The 23,497-nt window shown below is 43.7% G+C and overlaps 1 protein-coding gene across 1 annotated transcript in view; it reads right to left on the reverse strand.

Annotated features, from left to right (window-relative positions):
- Window positions 1-7,280: 7,280 nt before the first annotated feature.
- ATP8B4 (ATPase phospholipid transporting 8B4 (putative)) overlaps window positions 7,281-23,497 on the reverse strand; it is a 272,810-nt gene continuing 256,593 nt past the window's right edge. The window contains exons 26-29 of the mRNA XM_075530752.1: window positions 20,778-21,023; window positions 16,166-16,304; window positions 11,796-11,926; window positions 7,281-9,361 (exon numbers count right to left, since the gene is read on the reverse strand). Coding sequence (XP_075386867.1) covers window positions 9,080-9,361; window positions 11,796-11,926; window positions 16,166-16,304; window positions 20,778-21,023 — 798 coding nt within the window. The 3' untranslated portion in view covers window positions 7,281-9,079. The remainder of the gene's footprint in view (window positions 9,362-11,795; window positions 11,927-16,165; window positions 16,305-20,777; window positions 21,024-23,497) is intronic.

The following is a 23,497-nucleotide window of genomic DNA, read 5'->3' on the forward strand; positions in this document are numbered from 1 at the left end:
CTTCGTCTCCTGGTTGTTACTGCCATCAGGTGTTGTCTAGTCAGTTCAGACGCAGAGTGAACCCAGGTACAAAAGAACTAAACACGGCCTGGTGAGGTGCCATCCTGACACTTGTCGTGAGGCTTCAGCCCATTGTTGCAGCCACTGTGCCAACTCATTTGGACCAGGGCCTTCCTCTTTGGGGGCTGTCCCTCCACGTTACCAAGCTTGATGTCCTTCTCCAAGGACTGCGCTCTCATGACACATATTCAAAGAACGTGAGACAATGTCTCACCAACCTTACCTCTAAGGAGCATTTTGGCTATTCTTCCTCCAAGGATGATTTGCTTATTCTTTTGGCAGACGATGGTACTTTCAACATTTTCACCAGACCATAATTCAAATACATCGGTTCTTCTTCAGCCTTCTTTAGTCAATAGCCAACTGCCACATGTCTATAGGCAATGGAAAATACCATGGCTTGGATCAGGTGCATCTATCCTCCTTTGGAGTGGGTACAAATATGGATCTCTTCCAGGCAGTTGGCCGGGTCTGCCAAATTCCTTGACATCAGCTTGTTGAAACTTTTCACTTGGTCATCCATCAATTCCCAGAGCCTTGGTTTTGGCTAGTGCCTTCAGTGCAGCTTGGATTTCTTCCTTCGGCACCATTTCTTCTGGATCATATGCTAGTCTCATAAGGATGCCTTCAAAATGAAGGTCTGATCAAACCTGTAGATCCTGAGGGCATCTGTCGGTCCAGCCCAATTCAAGGCAGGGAGGTCAGTTCAGAAAGCCACAGGATGATCACGAACCTTACTAAATAGAAGTTTTAAGCCAAATTGAAAGTTGCATTGGTGAGAGAAAAAAAAATGTTTTTCTCCCTCAGGACTATGTACCTACTCATTCTTCAAGGTTCACGAGTCCTGTCCTATGAAAACTTCATCAGGAAATTAACCTCCTCCACCCTATGGTCTTGATCTTGCCCCTTCAGGCTTCTTCTTGTTCCTCAAACTCAAAGAACATGCCAGAGGAACATGCTTTGAGTCCCTCGAGGATGTCAGAACTCCTTTTTGACAAGATGCAAATGGAAAGATGCCCAATTGTCTGGGAGAGGGAAGAGAAGTGGTAACACATCCTTCAGAAATGGGCCAACCTGGGTGGAGGGAGGCTGAGCAACAGCAGCCTCACCTGTTAGTGTTTTTGCTTAATGGGGGTTTCTAAGATTTTGGAGCAGTAGGTTTGCATTACCCCCACCTTTATCCTCTCTCTGGGCTGGTACAAACTGTGAACTTATTCAGCTGATAACCAAAGGGGTGGCGGTTCAAGTCCACCCAGAAGCCTGGTGGTGATCTACTTCTGAAAGTTCAGCCACTGAAAACCCTATAAAGCAGAGTCCTATGTTGGCCTATTTGGGGTGGATCCAGTGGTAATTGTTAAAAATGATCTGATTTGAGCTGTATCCAGTGGCAATTGTTAAAAATGATCTCTGCAATGTCCCCGGAGAGATGGCCCTTTGTTCCTGCCCCTCCAAACCATCCCTGGCTGCCGTCAAGCCCATGCTGATCCATAGGGACTCCATGTGCTCAGAGTAGCCCTGCTTCACAGAATGTTCAGTGGCGTAGGGTGTTACACATTGAGCTGATAGCCACAAGGTCAGCAGTTCAAAACCACAGGCTGCTCCACAGAAGAAAGGTGAGGCTTTCTACCCCTATAAAGAGTTTCAGTCTCAGAAACGCACAGGGGCCGTTCTCCTCTGTCCATTAGGGTCACTCTTGGTTGGAATCAACTCAATGGTAGTTGAGGTTGAGGTGAGTTATCTTTAAGAAGCAGAACACCAGGTCTCTCTTCTGAGGTGCTTCTTAGGTGCATTCAAACTACCAACCTAAGTAACTAAGTACTTCACCATTTGTACCCCACTGGCTCCCCCTGTCTTTCAGATACCCCTGTTCCTTAACGTGCAACTGAGCTCATTGCATTTCTTTCTTTTAGTGTCCTGTGTTAGGCATTGGGCTGCTAATCACAAAGTCAGTGGATCAACACCCAGAGCCACTCCTCAGTTAAAAGAGGTAACGGTCTACTTCTGTAAAGATTTACAATCTCAGAAACCCTATGCAGGGCTACCAGAAGTCAGAATCAACTTGATGGCGGTGAATAAGAAGTGAAAATATTACTTCCCCTCTAATAACTATTCATAATATAATCGCCCTCTGTTTTCATCTGTTGCCATCAAACATCTTTAAAAAGTAGTCACCTGTCACCTGTCTCAGCCTTTTATTTTCCACCACGCCCTATATTCAGTGGCATCTTTGCAACCTCAATTAGCAATAGGCTTTGTTTTCAAGTAGTATATAAACTAAGGGTGCATCTTAGACTCAGTGAAATAGATGGCACATAGCACACAGGAGGCAGATACTAGATCAGAGCCTCCTGAGTAAGACAGCCAAAGAATGCATCCATCGTGTACTCCCATCTCCACACACCAGACTTTTGGCCAGCAGTGGCGGGGTTGTTACCGAGATGATGGACTAGCTACTGGATGGATACAGGCTGTGTGTCATCCTTACACAGAGCACTTTGATGAAGACACAGACCGTAAACAAAGTCCTGCCCATATGTGATCTTCACCAACCCTAGCTGCCCCCACCGCTAATTTCACCAAGTTCTCCAAACTCCTTAATGATAAGTATTAATATATATTTTATTTATAAAAACTGAATGAATTAGGGCAGCCATTTGCACAGATGAGAAATCATTCACAGTACCAGAGATATTTTGATATAGATATCCCTATGGGTCTAACGACCACATCATCATTTAGTTTTAGAAAGCATTAACTATGAGCCGGTGCAGCCAATCGTCCAAGAAAACATCTTGACTTGTGCTATATGGTATCTTATGGATGACTTGACTAAAAAATTTCATGCAGATCAATTGATTTCTAGTCATTTGGCTTCTAATCAGTTCTCATTCACAGTAACTCCAAGTGCGCCAAAGTAGAATGGGGCTCCAGACCATTTTCAGTGACTGAAGTTTCAGAGATATTCTACCATCCTTACTTCCCAGGCATCACTGGGTGAACTTGAAATTTCAACCTTTCAGTTAGCAGCTCAGTAAGTTAAACATTTGTACCACCCTATGACCTTAGGAAGGAAAACTGGCATTTCTCTCTGGTGTGACTTTGATGTGATTGGGCAGGGGCAAATTAGCTGGTGGCTTCAGCAATTGGGCAGGCCCAGGTGTGATGACTTAGGTCCATTTGTGATTGGCCATTGCCTCTGCTAGAGTATTTTGATGGTTTCCCCCATTTAGTCATGACCCACAATTAATTTTCTTTATTACTTAGAGTGACATCGCCTTAAGCAAACTGAGTAACAAGAATTTTATTTGATTTCTTTTTTAACGTCTGAGACTGTTGTTGTGTCAGTGTAATTTCCGCCCAATCTCTGTGCATCGCCTTCAACTTACATACCCAGAGAGTGCCGCACACTGAGCAGGTATAGCTAGGAAAAGGGCTCAGAAGCAAAACCGACCCCCCTAAAGAAACCACAAGTTCAGTAAGCGCTGCTCCCATTTACCTGGGAGAAGGGAACTTAGAAATATTTCTAACAACAAAGTGTGAAAGGATCCGTTTACTTTCAAACTAAATAATGGTCATCTCTTCACACATCCTAGTTCAAGAAGATTTCCCTGTAAGAGCCCACAACTCAAGTTCACAAAAATTGTAAACTTGTCCCGGTATGAAAGAGCTTCAGAAAGGTCATGGAAAACTGCCATGATCTTTCAGTTCCATTTTGCCACCAACTTTCTGAAGCCCTCCTGTAAACCTTACAGGAACTTGAAACCATGGAACCAGGAATTTCTGGTCAACTAATCATGTTTATTTCTTGACCTCGGAGCGTGTTACGTATGGTGCTCCGAGCTATTTTGCATTGTGCCCAAGTTACAGGAAACGACCCTCCAGGAAGTGTGGAAATGTGCAGCTCGATCGGCCCCGCTGTGGGTTATCAGAGCACCAAACTCACAGGCGAGCCCAGCGAGGCCCTCTAAATCTTTTGCAATGAGCAAGCATTAGGAAACACATGGGTCATTTCGTGCTGGATTCCAGGCAGCTCGGCGGAAGGCTCGGGCTGGAGAATTGCAAAAGTTTATGATTTCTTACTGAGGAATGAAATGTGTTGCAGTCGAGCAAATTGCCAACATGTAGCGCCAGATGTTAATGTAAAAATTGGAAAATTGGGGTCCCACGTGGCTATCTGATGCCTGACCTTGCAAAGCCCACTGCAAAGTCTGTGAAGCATCATCAGCTCCGGCTTCTTCCTCAACTACACTTTGTGGCTCACTGTTTTTGTTTCATTTTTTAAGGTAAAAATAATGCTGAGTGATTTGACTGATATCCTGACATCATATCAGTCTGGACAGGCATTGTGTGCACATGCTAATAGAACATCGCTATTTATTAGCATAGAAATTGTAGAAAGCATGGCCTGGCTTGATTTGCTCTGTTTTCAAGTGCTTTTGTAAAGTAGTGTTGAACGGGTTTAGTTGCCTGTCTGCCTCTCACAGCTATCCGATAGCATGGTGGGAGTGCTAAGAGTTAGGAAGGACAGGCGGAAGAGCATTGGGATATTTTTGTACGACATGGAAAGAGAACACTTGAATTATAGCTTTTTTAATGTTCTTACACTTGCTTGCTCTGTATCTTTGAATAGGTGAACTGATAATATCTCTGAAGCAGGCAAACAAACAAAAAACTAAAAAATACCATTGACAATGAGCCAATTCTGAGTGATAGTGACCAACTGCTCCCAAGGGTTTCTGGGACTAAGTTTTCATGGGAGTAGAGAGCGTCATCTTCTTCGCCTGGAGCTGCTGCTGGGTTCGAACGTTGGACCTGGTGGTTAGCATCTCAGTGCATAGTGCACTGTGCCAGTAGGGTTACGCAGCAATCCCACGTCTAGAGGGGTGCTTCGTATGACATGGGGCAAGGTACGGGTAAGAAGCTCTGGATCTGGTATCGGATCTGAGCACATTCCAGCTCTCTTATTTGCCATTTGAGTTCAAACAAAGCCCTTAAATCTCTAGGACTCAAATTTTCCTCTTCCTCAAGTGGATTAAAAATATCCCAACCAGCTCATCCAAAAATCCCAAGCGTGCTGCCATCGAGTTAATGCCGATTCATAGAGAGCCTACAGGACAGGGTAGAACTGCTGCTGTGCGTGTCTAAGACTGACACTCGTGGCAGGAGTAGAAAGCCCCATTTCTCTCCTCAACAGAGGCTGGTAGTTTTGAACTGCTGACCTTCACAACTACTACGCCACCAGGGCTCCTTCGACTATATCACAGGGTTGCTATAAACTCAAAGAAAACCTCTTATGTAGAAGTGATGCATCAATAACTCTGAAGAAAAACGTTGCAGCCTTGTTGTTTGCTCTCTGAATCCTGAGGAAGCTGAACTCCAAGACCTCTCCTGTTGTGGAGGGTCCACCCATCAATTTCAAGGCCCATCCCTATGAGACGGAGAAGTACTCTTCAGGGGGGTTTTCTTGGCTAAAATCATAATGGGTACAGTTCAGCCAGTCGTCCCCTAACACAACTGCTGGCTAGGTGTGAGCTAGTGACTATTATGCTAGAGTAACCTTGGAGTGTGGGGAGAGGGTACATTATTAGTAAGCTTAGAGTGTGGGGAGAGGGTGCATTAAAATGTCCCACTTTTTGCAGGGTGTGCATGAATAGCTTAACGATGCTGCTTGATGCTTTCTGTTTCTTCAAGCCATGGAAAGGAGAGGAGGGTGTGGAGATTAAAATCTCGGAGAATCGTGAGCAAGAAACCGAGTGTGTGCAACTGAACCAGACCGTATCACCAGAGGGTTTAGCACCCCTGTCATGAGTGAGAGAGACTGAAGACAGCAGTATCCCAGAGGCTTGCGCTAGAGAAAGAGAAACAGTGCACGAGCCAGGCCCTGCCCTGGAGTGAGCATGTAATTCTCTCCCTTTCTCCTACTCAATAGAACCCAATGACAAGGACACAGAGGACCAGGCTGCCAAGAACAGCTCACAGAATGGACACATGAGCAAAGGCCTTAGAGACCATCCTGCCCAATGCTGCCCTTAAGAGATGAGGGAACCAAGGCCTAGACAAGCCAGCAGGTGTGACCTCGCTCACACAAAGCAGCAACACTATTTGCTTTTCGTGAGCTTGTGCTGACTATGGAAGCATTGGTGGCGCAGTGGGTTGTAAGTTGAACTGCTAGCCACAAGGTACGTGGTTCAAACCTAACAGCCTTCCATATGAGAGAACAAGGGGGCTTTCTGAGATTTACAGCCTCCGGAAACTCACAGGCACAGCTCTATGCATCAGGACGGACTCTATGACAAGGAGTTTTCCCTGCTTTTGTTGTGACTTAAGTCTTGAATACAATCTAACTTTGGTCCTTTGAGAGACCACCTTTATGCTTTACTGGCTCACATCTCTTTAAGAGACGTATCTCTGGACATTATTTTCTCCTTCCCAGCTGCCATGTCCCTAACCAGCACCCTTCCTCTTTTTTTTCCCTTCCTTTTTTCTGCCTCTTTCACCTTCTCTCTTCCTTTACTTGTCGGCAGACAAATGAGACCTAGAAAGCTAACAGATCCGTGTCAAATAACGACAATTCACAAATGCCTGGAATAGCTCAAAACTCGGGCTAAGGCTTGAAACTTCCAAAGTTACCAAAGTCAATCTGAAGCTAGAGGGGGGTGGGAGGGTGTGAATTCTTTCCAAATAGTCTGATAGCATTTATGTAAAATCAAGATGTTATTATTTCCCCAGCGCATCGCCATCACCAGCCACTCCTCGCCTTTTCGGCCTCAGGTTCCAAATAAACCCAGGCATTTGTCACGGACGCTCTTCCAATGGGTGTGTGAGCTTATTTAGATCTCAAGGGGCCAAAGTAAGCAGATAAAGTGTTTCTCTCACAATCATCCCATGTTATCAGTTTATAAACAGGCTTATTTAGTTGGAACTGAATTTTCAAACACGCACCAAACTAATCTTTTCCATCCCTTACGCGCATACCCAGTGGGTGCATCTTATTCTTGACCCTTGATCCTAAGAGGAATATACAGGTTCCTCAGGAATATACAGGTAAAGAATAGATGCAACACAAAAAACAAACCCCAGTTATAACCAATGTAACCAAAGCTCTCCCAGATGGTTACCAATAAAGAAGAGACAAGATAGCCAACGCCAATGGTGCCAAAACATTTACTGAAAGTTTTCAGATCTTTGAAAGGTGTTACAAAAAAGCAAGCAAACACAGTGAAACTAATGGCAAATCAGACATGAAACACTAACATCTGGGGCAATTCCAGGAAGGGGTGTAGGGTACAGGAGCTACTATGACCGCTCACTAGGGTTCAAACACAGTGTTAGGTTCTTTTTCACATATATTTCACTTAATTCCATTCAGGAGCAATGATCTCAAACTTGGAAATAAGGGAAATGCAGTCGTCCCTTGGTATTTTGCTGGGATCATTCCATTCATGGAGCGCAAGCTAGAGTTGTCTGACTTCCCTGGGCAATGCAATGTTGACTCATAACGTAAGAGGGACCGGATCAGGGATCGATCCTGCAGAGTAGCAGATTGACTTGCAGAACACGGATAAAATGATTACTTTTATTTTCCCATGGAGAAAATCACCCCAAAGGTTATAGGTTGGTTTTTCTGTTTTGTTTTATTCCCCCCCTGTAGAACACTAACCAGTTTTATATCTTACTTAGCACGCACATTGTAACACCGCCTTCTTCGTTACTTAAGTTCCAGCTCTTTGTCCGCAAATGTCTCATTTATTCTGATGATGAGTAAACTGAAACTTAGTATCAATTCCTCTGAGGATTATAATTCTAAAGACTGGAGTTTGTGCTTTGACAATTCTCACACAATCGCATGAGGTAGGTAGTATATCCTCATTAACGGAGGACAAACCAAAGACTGCAAGAAGGTGCAGGGCCCATCCAAGGTTACAGAGGTCCTACGTGACAGAGCTGGGACTTGAACACACACCTCTTGCAACCCTTTCCCTGAAGTACCCGGGCGAGTCACGTGGGCACATCCGGCAAGGATCTTCTCCAAAGGCTCAACCTCATTTACACACATATGGATATGTTTGCCTTACAGTTATGTTTCAAAGGCAACTAAGAATAAATGCCCTAAACAGGAGTCCTTAAGTAGTCATTTAATTTGGGAAGCAGGTATGTATTCATTTGGTTGGTTTCAAATCTTAACTTTGAAACAGTGGAAATGTTGAAAGACGCACATGCTCTCATTAAAGTGTGAGATTCTCAAGGCTGTATTGAGTCCATCCCCGGCTCTGGCTGATGCTGCACAAGTCCTTAGAAAGGATGTAGAACACATATTGGAGACTTCCTCCTGGACATTCTGGGCGGATGTCTCGACGTGAGAACATGAGAGCTTTGGGGATGCATTTGACCAAATGATCAGCATCCACTAGTGTAAATACCCCCCATTTACTCTTTACCCAGACATCTACCAATGGAAAGTCTAGGATCAACAACATGTGTCTATCTTCTTCAAACATGAAGGGGATTGGTGGTCCTGACTGAAAATACACGGAGACCACAACAAGGGCAGGACGAACTACTTCTAGTCCCCAAACGCTTTCATCCACATCGTAAATCTTGAAAACATTATCTTGGGAAAGGTTGTTCTTGCGAATATGTGTTTATCGGCCAATAAGTATGATACCAGTTGAGATAGTATATGTCTTTAGAAGGCACCTGAGGATCCACTGAGTGGATATATGAAGATTTAGAGGGTTATTTTTCCCCTAAAATTTAGATTTTTAAAGTTGAGGATCACTTGGTGTCTAGGTTGATAAAAATTTGTACTTGCATTATGAAGAACTAGACAGAGACCGTGGCTCGGTTTCCCTACAGACTCACCCCTTCTTGATGGGGACCATCAAAGAAGTCAGCCAAGGTTTAAGCTAAGTGACACCATGGGCCCGACACTAGACCCCAATTCCAAACTCTGGAGGCAGCAGAATCTCAGCTCCAGCTGAGATGCAAAGGTAACGCTGTGGTTCGAATTCATCTTGACTCAAAGTTTCACTGTTTTATCCTGGCTTAAGCTGTTCACTGTGTCTGTGGTTTTCTTACATAAATTTTCTATCCAGCTACTGCTATTATACAGTGTCTTTTCCAACCCTGATGTTGGGGGTGGGTTTTTCGCACGCATATTTTTTCCAGATGTTATCAGCTCTCCGTAGCCCTCTTGGTGAGCAAAAGCATAGCCAGATCTTCTCGAACTTGACCTGCGGGTCTGAGGTCTTCGGCTACTTAGAGATCTCGCTTTCCTTTGAGCTTTCTGCCACTGGCGGATCTGGGGAGGAAGCAGATCCACAGTGAGACGGTGCACCCATTCAATCAACGCAAGTGGGTCACTTGGTGAAGGGAAAGCCTTTTCGGTAAAACTAGGATCAATAATAGCCAAGGGAAGCTTTTTGTTTTTTCCTAGTAGATTTTTATTCCTACCACGAGGCTGTAAGGTAAACGAGAAGTGTTCGGACAAACTTCATCATTGCCTCCATCTCAAATGCAGTGGAACATACTTTTTTATTATTAATAAATCTTTTTATTGGGGCTCATACAACTCTTATCACAATCCTTATTACATCAATTGAGCAAAGCCCCCTTATACATTCGTTGCCCTCGTCATTCTCAAAAGTCACCTTCCACTTGGGTTCCTGGAATCAGCTCAGTTTCCCTTTTTTCCCCCCTCCCCCTCCCTCCCCGCTCCCCCCTTCCCCCGCTCCCTTAATAGTTTATAAATAATTATTGTATATTATCTTACACTGCCTGGCGTCTCCCCTCACCCGCCTCCCCATTGCCCATCTCCCAGAGAGGAGGTTACACATAGATCTCCGAGATCGGTTCTCCCTTTCTACAGCCCCTTCCCTCCTGGTGTCGCCACTGTAGGAACATACTTTTGTAAAAATAAAATGTATTTTTAAGACATGCACCACCCAAAATCAGTGAGTTTCTAACACTTTCGCCTCTGATTCCTACAACACAGGTCTTTCCCCCTCTTTTTCTTTTAGAAGTTCTCAGGATCCAATGGCAATTCATAATTGGACTAGGAGAACATTTAGAAATAAGACTGAGAGTCAGAAATCTCTAACTCCGGTGGTAGATTAAAACACCATGAAGAGCAACTTGGGGTGATGGTGGTGGTGTGTGTGCTTCTGAGGGGCTCAACATAATTTGGGTGAATTTTCAGCTTGCCTTTCATTTCACTAAGTAAACAGATGCCCCTAGTTTGGGTGCAAGTACCCACTGCTCACTGATCCATGTGATCGCTGGAGTCCAACTTCTGTAGCAGAGGACGGCCACTAAACAGAAAATCCTAGACCGACTCAACATAGCAAGAAATAAATGTCATGTCCCCTCCTTTCAGATCACCCACCAGCTCCTCGGACCAAAGGCCTGCGAGGAGATGCCCTGGGCATGTCAAAAGGCTTCTCCTTCCATTTGGTCCCAGGACCTGATGGCCATCATGAGAAAGGAAGGGCTACCCCGTTTCTTTAGGCCTCATGGACCTGGCCACTTACCTCCTCAGCGTTTTCCCACTCTTCATGATGTGGGCTACAAATGGATCTCTCCTTCCCCCCACCCCCTTCCTCCTTTTGTCTTTATCTTTGAGTCTTTATTGATCCTGACATTGTTTCCCTGACTCCTCTTTCCCCAAAGTATTGAACCATGTTCTGCTAAATTTCTGGCTTTTGTATTTCTGTACAGTAAGTCCCCAGGTTACTAATAAGAACTGACAATTCACGAATACACTAACAAACTACACTTACTGCCATCGAGTCAATTCTGTCTCACAGTGACCCTATAGGACAGGACAGAACTTCCCCGGGGGGTGGGTTTCAAGAAAGCCTCATCTTTCTCCTGTGGAGCAGCTGGTAGTGTCCAACTGTAGACCCTGTGATCAGCCACCCAAAGCATAACCCACTCTGCTACCAGGGTTTCCTGAGAACTTGTACTGGCCATTTCGTATGATGCAAATTTACCCCCACTTTAAAACACTGGTACCCACCCTCACCCTACTCTTAACAACATTCTTTACCACAATCACTTGACTTGATTCACAGGCAGCTTTGAGATCATTGAAAAACTTCCTGTCTTCTCTCACACTAAAGTGAGAATCAATAATAGCATGCACATTTCCAATTTACCTAGAAATTCAATTTGTGGACACACTTAAGAATGATCTCTTTTGTAACCTGAGGACTGCCTGTAATCTGTTCTTTCGATTATCCTTAAACTTTGTGTTCTCCATCCCATCTATAATGGATCCTTTAGAAGGCCACAGATCCACCATCTATCTGGATCTGTTCCCAGACTTCTACAGGAGTTTGGAGCTTCTTGATCTCCTACTATACTTGGCTCTCTTTGACTCTGCCCTTTACCGAGTTAATAACTTTCCTCATCACTCGTGCTTGCCTTGAAAGAAGTGTCTAAAGTGCTGTTGAAAAGGCTCCTTAGAAAAAAAATTACGTTTCTTAGATACCCAACTAAACTTTCTATTTTCTCCATCCACATTTAGTTCAGGTATATCTCTTCAACGGCACCCAAGAGGCCTGGAGGTGTGGACAGTCTCATGTACTCTGAGGTGATGTGAGGCACCTGTGATTGTGTGTTGATGGGCATTTTGCATGTCCTTCCCTGGGCTGTCCCCTAGTCAGGCAGAAAAATGACACCATTCCAAGATCCAGAAACCAGTCCAGTAAGTACTAATTGGCGCTGAAACCTACCTGATCACTCAGGGTTGGGTACAGACTCGCTTTCAGGAGTCTGAATGCCACCACGGGTATAACTGATGCCACCGTCGTGAGGAGAATGATGAGCCAGATGCGTTTCTGAGTCAATGAGTGCCGTGCGTTTCCTAGCAATAAAGAAGAACAGGCACTCGGTCATAAATAGACCTGCATTGATTCGTTAGTGGGCTTTTCTTGGGGCCAAGGAGCTTTGTTGAAATCCTGAGGCTTAGTATACTTAGAGAAGAGCCACGGGGTAGTTTCCCCAATGTGCACAATGGAGAACAGAAGAAAGCAAGGCTTATCCTTGTGAGCTGCTAGGTGGTCGGATCACATAGGGGACACGCATTTTCTGAGTCCAGCTCAGGTGAGCTCTATTCATGGGTACGTGCCTTTCCTTCAGCCTCAAGATCCCCTGATTACAAATAAACTATAATTTTAAAAGGCATATAGCCTCTTATTTTTTCCATAGCTGTAAAGAATATAGGCCTAAACTTTTTTTTAAAAGGCCACGAAATGGCTTCATAAACCCTGCCTGAAAGTAACTTGCTAAACTCCAAAATTCACTCAGTTGATCTGATTGTCAAGAAGACCAGCGATGCCCCAGGGCTGTGAGCAGAATGCCCTCACTGAGAGGTTGCTGATGCAGCCATCCAACAAGCCTGGAGCCAGTTTCCTCACTTCATATACGGCAATGCTAGTTTGAACAAAACAAGCCGTCAGCAAAGCACTCAGGTGTCTACCAGTCCTATTTATGGAATGTACAACCACAATGCTCCTTGGAAGCGAGGATGGTGAGACTTCATTCCACTTACTTTGGACATGCTACCAGGAGAGACCAGAGCCTACAAAAGGACACCATGCTTGGTAAGGTGGAGAGACAGCAAAAAAAGAGAGGAAGACGCTCACCCAGAGGGTCTACTTGGCATGTATACTGGTACAGATAAGATCTTGAAACACGGGAAATACAGAACAGATAAATGCCTCAGGACCAATAGGGGAGCAGCAACACTAGGAGGGTAAGGAGGTGGGGGAAGGGGGAGGGGGAACCGATCATGATGATTGATACATGGCCCCCATCCCAGGGGGATGAACAGCAGAAAAGTGGGTGAAATGAGAAAGCAGTTGGTATAAAACATGAAAGAAAAAGAAGAATTTATAAATTATCAAGGGGGCATGAGGGAGGGAAGGCGGGGGAGGGAGGGGACGAAAATGAGCTGACACCAGGGGCTCAAGAAGAAGGAAAATGTTTTGGAAAAGATGATGGCAACATATGTCCAGATGTGTTTGACAAAATGGATATATGTGTGGATTGTGATAAGAGCTGGAAGAGCCCCCAATAAAATTTTTAAAAATTTAAGAGAGAGAGAAAAGAAATAGGTGGAGGGTATGTTGTGAAAGAAGCTCTATATTTTAATACATTTTGTTTATTAAAGGTTTCTATGAGTTTGAAAAAAGAGGGCACCTTTTTTTTCTTTTTAAAATCATTTTATTAGGGGCTTGTACACTTATCACAATCCACCCCAAGTCCATTGTGTGAAGCACATTTGCACGTTTGTTGCCCTCATCATTGTGAAAACATTTGCTTTCTACGTGAGCCCTTGGTATCATCGCCTCATTTCCCCCCTCCCTCTCTGCCCCCTCTCCCTCACGAACCCTTGATAAGTTATAAATTATGATTATTTTGTCATGTCTTACACTGTCCCACGTCTCCCTTCACAAAGAGGGTCTACTTGACCAAGCATGACATGGGACTGTTGTGCTTGTTAAGGTCGAGAGTCAGTGAGAAACAGGAAGATGGGCCAACACGGTGGCTCCCGCCCAGGGCTGAAGCATCCCAGTGGTGAGCATGGGATAGCACCAGGCAGTGTTTAGTTCTGTTGTACATAGGGTTACACACTATGAGTCTCAGCCGGTTCAATAACACCTAGAAACATCTATTACCACCTACCATTGTTCCCTGTTGGGGTTCTACGAATTCACATGCCACCCCAAGCCGAATCTAGATCCTCTCTCTGGTTAGGAACGTGTAAATACCATTGAGATGGGGTTTGAATGTGCATTCGTGGCTACCGATGGACACATCTACTTTCCCTCGCTGTGAAGAGTAGAATCTGCCTACCAAAGAGCAGCTGATGCCAGGTGCTCTCAGACATGGACAGAAACAAACTTGACTGTAAATCAAATGTCTCTTTGAGTTCCTTGATTCCCAATCCCCGTAGGCATTCTGGAAAAATAAGCTTCCCGTGAAAACCACACTTCTGCTTTTTGTTGGCGACTAAGGGGAAAAAATTTATTATTACTTTCCCCTCAAACCCCAATGTTGATCTAACTTTTGAATAGTCTCATTGGAGCTCAGTAATGAATTCCTGGGATGGCATGTGCTTGGCCGGGCACAGTGGCCCCCACACAAGTGACTTGATCTCAAGTCGAGAAGTTCTAGTTTCTGTTAGAATGGTCTTAGGACTGGAAGGGTTCTGGTGAATTCACTGAACTTTCAGATCTGGCAACAACAATAATCTTAAAAATAGTTTTTATGTCTTTCCTCATATGCCTATTCTTGTTCTTAACCAACCTGTCTCTACATGGTTGAAATCTTTTGGTAAACAAAATATGTTACATATTTAGCAAGAGAAGTCCAGGACCCGTGGGGGTGTCCTGGGTTAGCCCCTGCACTGGAACCAGAAGGCCAACAGTTCAAACCCACCAGCCGCCCTGAGGGAGAAAGACAAGGTTTTCTGCTCTTGGGAAGAAAATTTACCTCAGAAATCCATAGGGGCAGTTCTGCCCTGTCCTATAGGGTTGGAATCTGCTCGATGGCAATGAGTTTTGGTGAATTTGGTACAATGTAAGGATTTCCAAGTACATTCAGAGCAAAGTAGAAGTCTAATTAACAGTGTTCTTGAGCACATGTATGCACTAACATGGAAATATGATTTTAAGTCGCTTTCAAGCAATGGAAACACTTGCTCTTTTTGGGTTGTCTACGGACATCAACTTAACAGCTGTTTTTCTCGACTGGTTCCCTACTAAATGCCCAAACCCATTGCGATTGAGTAAATCCCATCTCGTAGCGAGTGATGCTCTAGGGCAGAGCAGAACTGCCAGGTAGGGTTTCCAAAGCTGTAATTATTTTTCTCCCAAGGAGCAATTGGTGTTTTGAACTTAAGGGTATCAACTGAGCCTTTCAGCACTGTACAACCAGAACTCCTATGAACCCAACTCTAACCCAAACCAAACGCAAACCATCATGAAATGCATTCTGACTCATATCTACCCTACAGAACAGGGTAGACCTTCTGCAGCTTTCCCCGGTTGTCTATCTTTATGGGAGCAGAAAGCTTCATCCTCTTCTATGGAGCTGCAAGATGGGTTCGAAGTAAGGACCTTGTATTAACAGCCCAGCACACAATCAACTGAACAGCCACAATGCCCCTTGGAAGTGACGATGGTGAGACTCCATTCCAGGGCTCCTTATGAACAGTTGATTATGTTTGTGGAAATATATCAGGATGACCGGATGCAGCTCAAGGAGGTCGATTTCTTGCATATCTTTGCCTCAGTCTGTTGGGCTGGACTCAGAACTATAACTCCTACGAGCTTACCTCACCCACACAAACATCTTATATTAATCACCCCCTTGTATCAAACACAGAGAGGCCTGAGGTGCAGTGGTTAAAGCACTCGGCTGTTAACCGAAAACTTTAGAAACTCTATGCACAAGTTCTACTGTGCCTACAGGGCTGTCTGAGTTAGAACCGATTTAGTGACATTGGGTGTTCAGGTGTACCCAGTGTCATACCACTTGCTCAAAATCATTTTGAAATGTGGAGGACAGAGGTGTACATGCCATGTAGCATCATAGAATCTCAAGTCTTCTTAAGGATTTTAGGGAGGTCTTTGTTACTTATCAGCTCCTCAAAATCACTCACGCTGCCCTCAGCCAATAATTCAGCAATATTTTTTATAATCATCATTAGTTTTTATGGAACAGTCCTATGTGTTAGGTTACATGCCAAGCTTTTTAATATACATTATTTAATCCTCACACATTGTCTATGGCTGGAGCTATTAATATCTCCAGTTTACGACGGAGTACCATAAGGCGTAGAAAGGGTAGAAACTTGCTCAAGAGAGATGGGACTCCATAAGCTGCTGTCACAATGGCTCTTCTGCATCTGGTGGGGACAGTAGAAAGGAATATTTGGGAAACTTGTCAACACTGAAAGCCTGAAGATGCCTGGTTCCATCAATGTCTACAGACGGATTCCTTGGCCACGCTCAGCCACCACTCAAACCAGAAACTAAACTACAAAGACAAATTGCAACATCAGACCAGAAGCTACTCGATCGTAGGATTCACTTACCAACAAATGGAAACTGGTTGGGGAAGATGCCAAAGATGCCATTACTGTGCATTGCAAATAAAATGGAGAAGTAAGTAGCAAGGCTGCCCCAGATGAAGACATGATTAATGACAGTCCAATAACTGGTATCCAGGGTTATCTGTAACGAAATTCAAGTGTAAAGGGGAGACTTTTCAGAACGAAAGCAGGATCATTTTAGTGAAAATATCTCCCCCAGAACGACTCTGGCTAATCTAGATGGATCCACCTTTGGAGGTGCCAATCCATTCCCACTTCCTTCGCAGAATCAGAGACTGACTGAACTTTCCCATTTCTGGTAGACAATGGACTTAAGGACCTCTATCTGACAAGCCATGGTGCCTGTCAAGGTTGAGGTACAATCAAGAGAAGAATGTTAACCTTCTTTTAAATGAGAACTAAGAAAGCAGAGCGGTTCATAATTTCAAAGTTACTTTCCAAATTCCTCTCAAAATATCCCTATTGGAGGGGGGGGGTTGTAGTGAGCTAGTGAAAAATTTTATAATCTGTATGTAAGTTTTACATTTTTCATAGGACTGTTTTTACACATTAATAAATGAGTTAATATTCCTATTCCAACACTTTCCTAATCCTTACTCTTAAATTACACAAACAATCACAAAGAATATTCTTAACCCCCTTTGCCATAAAATTGAGAAACTGGGATTCATGTGACCTGGGGGTAGGTTTATATTCATTCTTCTGTCCAATAACTATTGTAGTATTTCAACTTACCCAAAAAAGTGGTCTGCTCTTGGGGAATTACAGAAACCACTGGTAAATCTAAATTATGCAGAGAAAATAGTGATTTCTGGCACCATTATTTGTATTTTATATGGCCTAAGCTGTCCAAGTAAAGGTTTGTATTTCTAGCAGAACTTGAGACAAAATTAGAGATTTTTTGGGGGGTAGCAGAAAGAGGATAGATCTATTCCCTGTACAATCACTTCTCAGTTTACTATGTTTCATAAAAGGACAACCTTTTCTCTCCTTGAGAAGTCTGAGAACAGAAAGCCCTGTCATCTGGGTCTCATAAAAAATATGCTAGTTTTCCAACATATTTAACTGCAAAACATTAGACCAACATCTCCAATATTACCTTCTCCCAGCAGCCAATTAATTCACAACCACCAAGAGACTCAAGAGCTGCACCTGTGTGGGTATGAGAAAACGAAACACCAAATCCAGCCAAAAGGACTCAACTGGAAAACAGTAGATTGAGCTTACTGAAGAAGAACTATGAGAACACGTTAGGCAAAACCCATCAATTCCATAGCAACGCTACAGGACAGAGTAGAACTAGTTGGCAGGGTTTCTAAGGCTGTGATCTTTATGGAAACAGGTGGGCTCAATCACTGCCCTTTCAGGTGCAGCTGAGTGCTGGCTGCACCGCTGCACTATAAATCAGTCTGAGCTGCACTCTCACAACCACCACCACAAGACAGAAGAAGAATTCTTGAGGATATGCAATTAGATCACAGAAAATATTTCTGGATTTGAAAAAAAAAGGATTATTTTGGAATGTCAGGATTCAGCAGGGAAACAAAGAACAGTCACTGATGAGAATTGAATTAATAGCCTGTAAAAGCCAGTGGAAACAATATGCTCACAACAGAGAGCAAAACTTGAAGAAATGGAAAACAGGTGTAAGAAAAATAGGAGACGGACGCCACATCCACAGGTGGCAGACCCATGAACCCAGCATACAATGGATGCGCACACACTCCTGAAGAAGGAGGAAAAAGAGAGGGAGGAGTAAGGCTCACAGAAGAGGATCCTGTGGTAAAGGACAGCGTGGGTTTTCAGATTTAGGGGAGCTGCTAAATCCTAAACACATTGGTAAAAGAAGATACATCCCCACGCCATTTGTGAAGTTCCTGGATAAAGGATACAAGCTTCTACACCAGTGGTTCTCAACCTTCCTAATGCCGTGATCCTGTCATACAGCTCCTCCTGTTGTGGTGACCCCCCAACCATAACATTATTTTCACTGCTACTTCATCACTGTCATTTAGCTACTATGTGAATCAGGCGACCCCGGTGAAAGGGTCGTTTGATCCACAAAGGGGTTGCGACCCTCAGGTTGAGAACCACTGTTAGACCCAAAAGCTATCATTTACAAAGGAAAGAGAAGCAGCCTGACAGCCAACTACTGTCCTGGGACTTAGTGGGACAGCATTTCCAAGTTCTAATGCAAAGACTCTAGCCCAAGAATGTATTCTCTTCCAATAGGTCAGTTAAATGTAGAACCAAAGAAAGACGGCTCCCACCCGCTTAAAAGGATAATGTCTATGAACACGCTGACAGGTGGATTTATTGTGCCAACTTGGCCAGGTAACATGTGGGGTTAATAAGGTTGCAGTTTAATTGAAGGACAAAGAGATAAATGGCTCTGTGAGCCTCACCTGTCTATCTCTTGCTCTCTGATGACTGAACCAGTGATTGAACCTTAGCTAGTTCTCTGCCTCAACTTGTGAGCTCCACTGCCTGTGGGACACCGAACCTGTGGACTATGTTGCTATAGTTTGAGGGTTCTTCAAGACGTGCTTAACCACACTGCTGGTGTGTACATCACTTGAGGTGGGACTGTCAGACTGTCATCTGGCGGACTGTTGGTGACCTGCCGAGCTGCTTGCTGCCTGTGGCCACATTGCCTGTATTGCTCCACAGAAGACTCAGCTGTCTGCTTCCTTGACTTGCACCCAGCAGCTCTCATGAGTTGAAGGACTGTTGGTGTATTAATTGTCTCATGGAAGTGAGTTGAGCTGAGCTATTTGTACTGCTCTGTGGACTAATTAGCTGTTTATTTCTTATGTTGTATCTATCTATTTATATACAATTATAAGTGTCCTAGTTTTGTTTCTCAAGAGAACCCTGTCTAACACAAACACCTTCTGAAGAAAGTAAGGAAAGAAATTAATGCAATAAAATAAAAATTAAAGCTGAAGAAAGACTTCAAAATAGCGCAGGACACCAAAAGATAAGACATTTTGATTAGCAATCTCATAAATTTATTTAAATAAAAAATTGCCACTGAGTAAAAGTTTACTCATAACTAGCCCATTTGTCTCAGAAAATGACTGTGTTTAAAGGATGAATTCTTCAGAAGTAGATCAGGGTTTCTTTTTTGTTTGTTTGAAATGAACTTGTTTGTCACTAAAGACCCCAAGTCCATTTCAATTTTACTTTTTCTCTTTAAGAAAACAAATCTGATTAGCAGATTTTCTTCTGAGGTACTTCTACATGGGCTTCAATGTCCAACTTTTTGCCAGATTCTGCTGGCATGGGAGTATAACAGAAAATAAATTATAGGCAAGAATTACTTAAAAGGAAATTGAGATGTATATGACTGTGAACATATTTCTTTAAAATTAAAAAAGTACAGTAAAAAAAGCTTTTGTCATGTTAATTGTAATGGTCACTTCACAGAAAACATTTAATTTCTTCATATACATCATACACATAATGAATTTTCCAGGTAATATATTGACCTTACTTCTATGAATATAACTTACTATCATCAAGTCAGTTCTGACTCATGGCAGATGCTATAGGATAAAATAGAACTGCTCCCTGGTTTTTCTATGAATGTAAGCCTTTCCAAGATCAAACAGCCTCATCTTCCTCCTGTGGAGTGGCCGGTGGGTTCAAATCACTGACCTAGTTAGCAGTCCCACACTTAATGTGCTGTGCCACCAGGGCTCCTTTAAATGAGTTTAGCAAATAAAACAAAGGGTGTCTTTCCATTTGCTTTTTCATTCAGACACTGGCCTGTTATTTCAATTATTACCTTCTAAATCATCTCTTGGAACAAGAAACAGACCTGATCTGAAGGCAAATTAGCTGTTATGACATCCTACCCACTGCCTTCTCCATCTAGGAAAAGAATCCAGAGAACCAAGGAAGAGGAGGAGGCCACCCAAATCTCTGGGCTTGGACTATAAACATCTACGTGGAGTCTGCTCAACAATTCAAAGGACACACAAGCCAAAATAGAGGCCACATTTCTTGCTGAACCTAGGGAGAGCTACAGATCTGGATGGATCTAACAAATAGAAAAAAATCAACCAAGGAGATCACACCAAGGTGCTTTGACCATTAAGGTTACCTGCACTGTGACCACAAGCATCCAATATCTAATGGGATTGTCTACAATTTCCATGTAAAGGAGAAGAAAACACAACTCAAGAAGCCAGATGAAAGAAAGCCAATGGAGAACATAAACAGCATCCACATCCAAATCTCAGTGTGAGATTCAGGTACACCTCAGAAAGAACATTGGACCTACTGAATAATTCCGCAGAAATGTATTACCAACTACGTGTTTTTTCTTATTAGAACACAAAAAAGAAGTGGTGTGATCATTTCTTTTAATATATTAAGCCCAAACCAACGAAGTGATTTGTTGCCAGGATTCAACTAAGTGAAGGTTACAGACATTGCTGTCAGGTTTCCATTGAATGAAGGTTATAGGCATCTCATGTTAAATATTTCTTTAGGATTATTTGCCTTCCTAACAAATAGACAACATCAACCAAGGAGATTGTCAAAGTTGCCCATCTACCACATTAAGATGGTTTCACCCTCAGATTACCTGCACGCTGACCACAATGACCAAAGATGTAGCCATGGTAACTGCAAAAGACTGGTAGTCTGCAAGGTGCTGCCCGTCTTCTCCGACTCCATTGTACAGCGCCCCGTAAGGGATGAAGAAAAGGGCTAGTGACGTGTAGATTCCATGTGCCATACAGATGAAAAATTTACGTTTGTTGAAGAGTAGATTGAGCTGTCCAGGTTCGTAGAGTTGGGGACAGTCCAAACTGCTCTGGTCACTCACATCCTGTTAAACAGAGTGTTACTTCAGAGGAGGAATGTTGAGGGAAAACCAGAGAGAACTTATAACCCATGTCTCCAGAAATAGCAAGTGATAGTGCATTTTGCTTATAATCTGTCTGAATATTTACCAGTCACTAAGCGAGGACGAGGAATTATCTTGTTTTTAGTCACACAATAACCCTGAAGATAATAAAACGATCCCAATTTTACAGACCAGAAACTTGAAAGACTCACGAAAGGTCAGACAGCTATGAAGTAACAGAATTCACTTAAGTACTTGGCTTGACTTTAATCCAGATATTTGACTTCAAATCAAAAGTTCTGCCACCCCTAAGAAGTGCTTATCGCCAGCCCATTTTGTCAAGGCAGTGAGGGGTAGTGACCAGGAGATGGCAGCAAAGAGCTGGGGAGTAGGTAGGAATTGTCGACTCTAGAATTGCTAGCTTTGGGGGAGGGATGAGAAGGGGAAAATTCCAGATCAAATTCCAGGTGGGGGAGACTTTGGGTTTCCGTCTACCCAGTGAGAATTACAATGGCAGTTACCACGTATTCAGGCCGAGGAATTTGGACAGAACAGGAAGAAATCACACGGCATCAAACAGGTCTTGGGAAAACAAAAGCAGTACTTCTCAAACTTAAGGTGCACAGGAGCCATCTGGGAAGCAAACTCTGAAACCTAGGTCTTGATGAGGAGTCTGAAACTCTCTGCCTTTCCAACCAAGTGCCAAGGGATGCCGATGGTCTCCAGATCACATTGCGAACACTAAAGTGAACTGACATGAGCCAAAAGTGGACCCCAAGAATCAGTCGCTGGGGACATCGGGGGACCTGGTTTGGTTAAACTATCAGTCTCCTTTCCCCTTTGTGTTGGTCAAATCTTGGTAAACTTGGTTCCATGGAGAATGATGGAACATTTCCATGAGGAAGTCCTGCTTGAAGATGGTGTTGGGGTGCGTCTTCCTCTGATCCAGTGACTGGTGGGGTTTTGTGCACAGGCTTTGAAATGAGATAGTCCTGAGTTCAAGTCCTGACTCTACTGCTTAGCAAGTGTATGGTTTCAGGCCTCCGCTTCACTTGAGTGTCGGTTTCCTCATCGGTAAGCAATCATCAGCAAACCATAAAACCTCCCTTACAGACCCACCACCATAATTAAATGGACATATGAAATCCCCAGCAGAGTTCCTGGAAAACAGAAAGTACTAACAGATATTTTATCATCATCACAAATATAATAATGATATATCCTCACCACAAACCAACCCATTACTGTGGAGCTGATGCCTACCTTATCAAGACTGTAAATCTTATGGGAACAAACAGCCTCATCTTTCTATCGTGAAGTGGTGGATGGGTTTGAACCACCAACCTTGCAGTTGGCAGCCACACAACTAATCACCAGAGCCACAGGGCTCTATGGAATAATAACAGTAATAGTAACCATAAACCTTCTGTCTAGATGCCATTGGGTTGGTTCCAGTTCCTGGGGGCATGTGATGTGTTACCCCATGAGACAGATTTATGGAAGTGGAGTGCCAAGTCTTTCTCCAGCCGACTGCTGCCTGGGTGGGTTTCCACCAGCAGCCATTTGGTTAGCAACTGAAAACCTAGCCGTTACACCACCAGGGTTCTGTGGTAAAAATATAACCACCTCAATGTCAAGTGGCCTGGGAAGCAGGCCTATTTCTGTCACTTATGAGCTGCATGGCCTAAGGGCAGTCACTAGACCCTCTGAGCCTTGCTTTCCTCATTACAAAACAAGTGGGCCCCTGGAGGATGGCTGAGGAGGCCCTTCTAGCACAGCATGCCAGGATCTTGTGATCCGTTGGAGGGCCAAAGCAGACAGGGAAGGAAGGAAGGAAGGAAGGAAGGAAGGAAGGAAGGAAGGAAGGAAGGAAGGAAGGAAGGAAGGAAGGAAAGACGGATGGAAGGAAAGACGGATGGAAGGGCAGGGGGAGACACTCAATTCGACAGCAATAGGAACTCTATTTTAGGTAGATAGATAGATATATTTGTCAAATTGCCCTTTCTGCATACGACAAGCGAGGTGTACAACTGGCTGCAGGGCCGGCGGAATGGAAGAGCAGAGTGAGCTCATAATGTGAAGATTTATATTTTCCAATAGGAGACTCTGGGCCAGAAAATGGGGCCCAGCGAACGGGTCTAAAAATGGCCTGCTGGAAAAAATCTGGTCTCCTTAAAAATACTGTTAAAAAAACCTGTAAAATAAAAAAACTTTTTAAAATAATAGACTTTAATGGTGCTGTGGAAACCCTTCAGGCTTGTCTGCCACTTCCCAGTGGGACAGCCAGACTTTCCGCCCCCCTTCCAGGAAGTACCTTCCAAGACTCTGATTGGGCCCCAGATGCACCATTTTTTAAAATGGATTCCCTCCTTTCTCCCCTCTGAAACATACTGGTGCTTGACCAGCAAAAGACCGCATTCCCTTTTCCCCATGGCTGGCAGGGGGCTCTGCATCCT

The sequence above is a fragment of the Tenrec ecaudatus genome, chromosome 14 (assembly GCF_050624435.1).
Source record: "Tenrec ecaudatus isolate mTenEca1 chromosome 14, mTenEca1.hap1, whole genome shotgun sequence".
Taxonomy (NCBI): domain Eukaryota; kingdom Metazoa; phylum Chordata; class Mammalia; order Afrosoricida; family Tenrecidae; genus Tenrec; species Tenrec ecaudatus.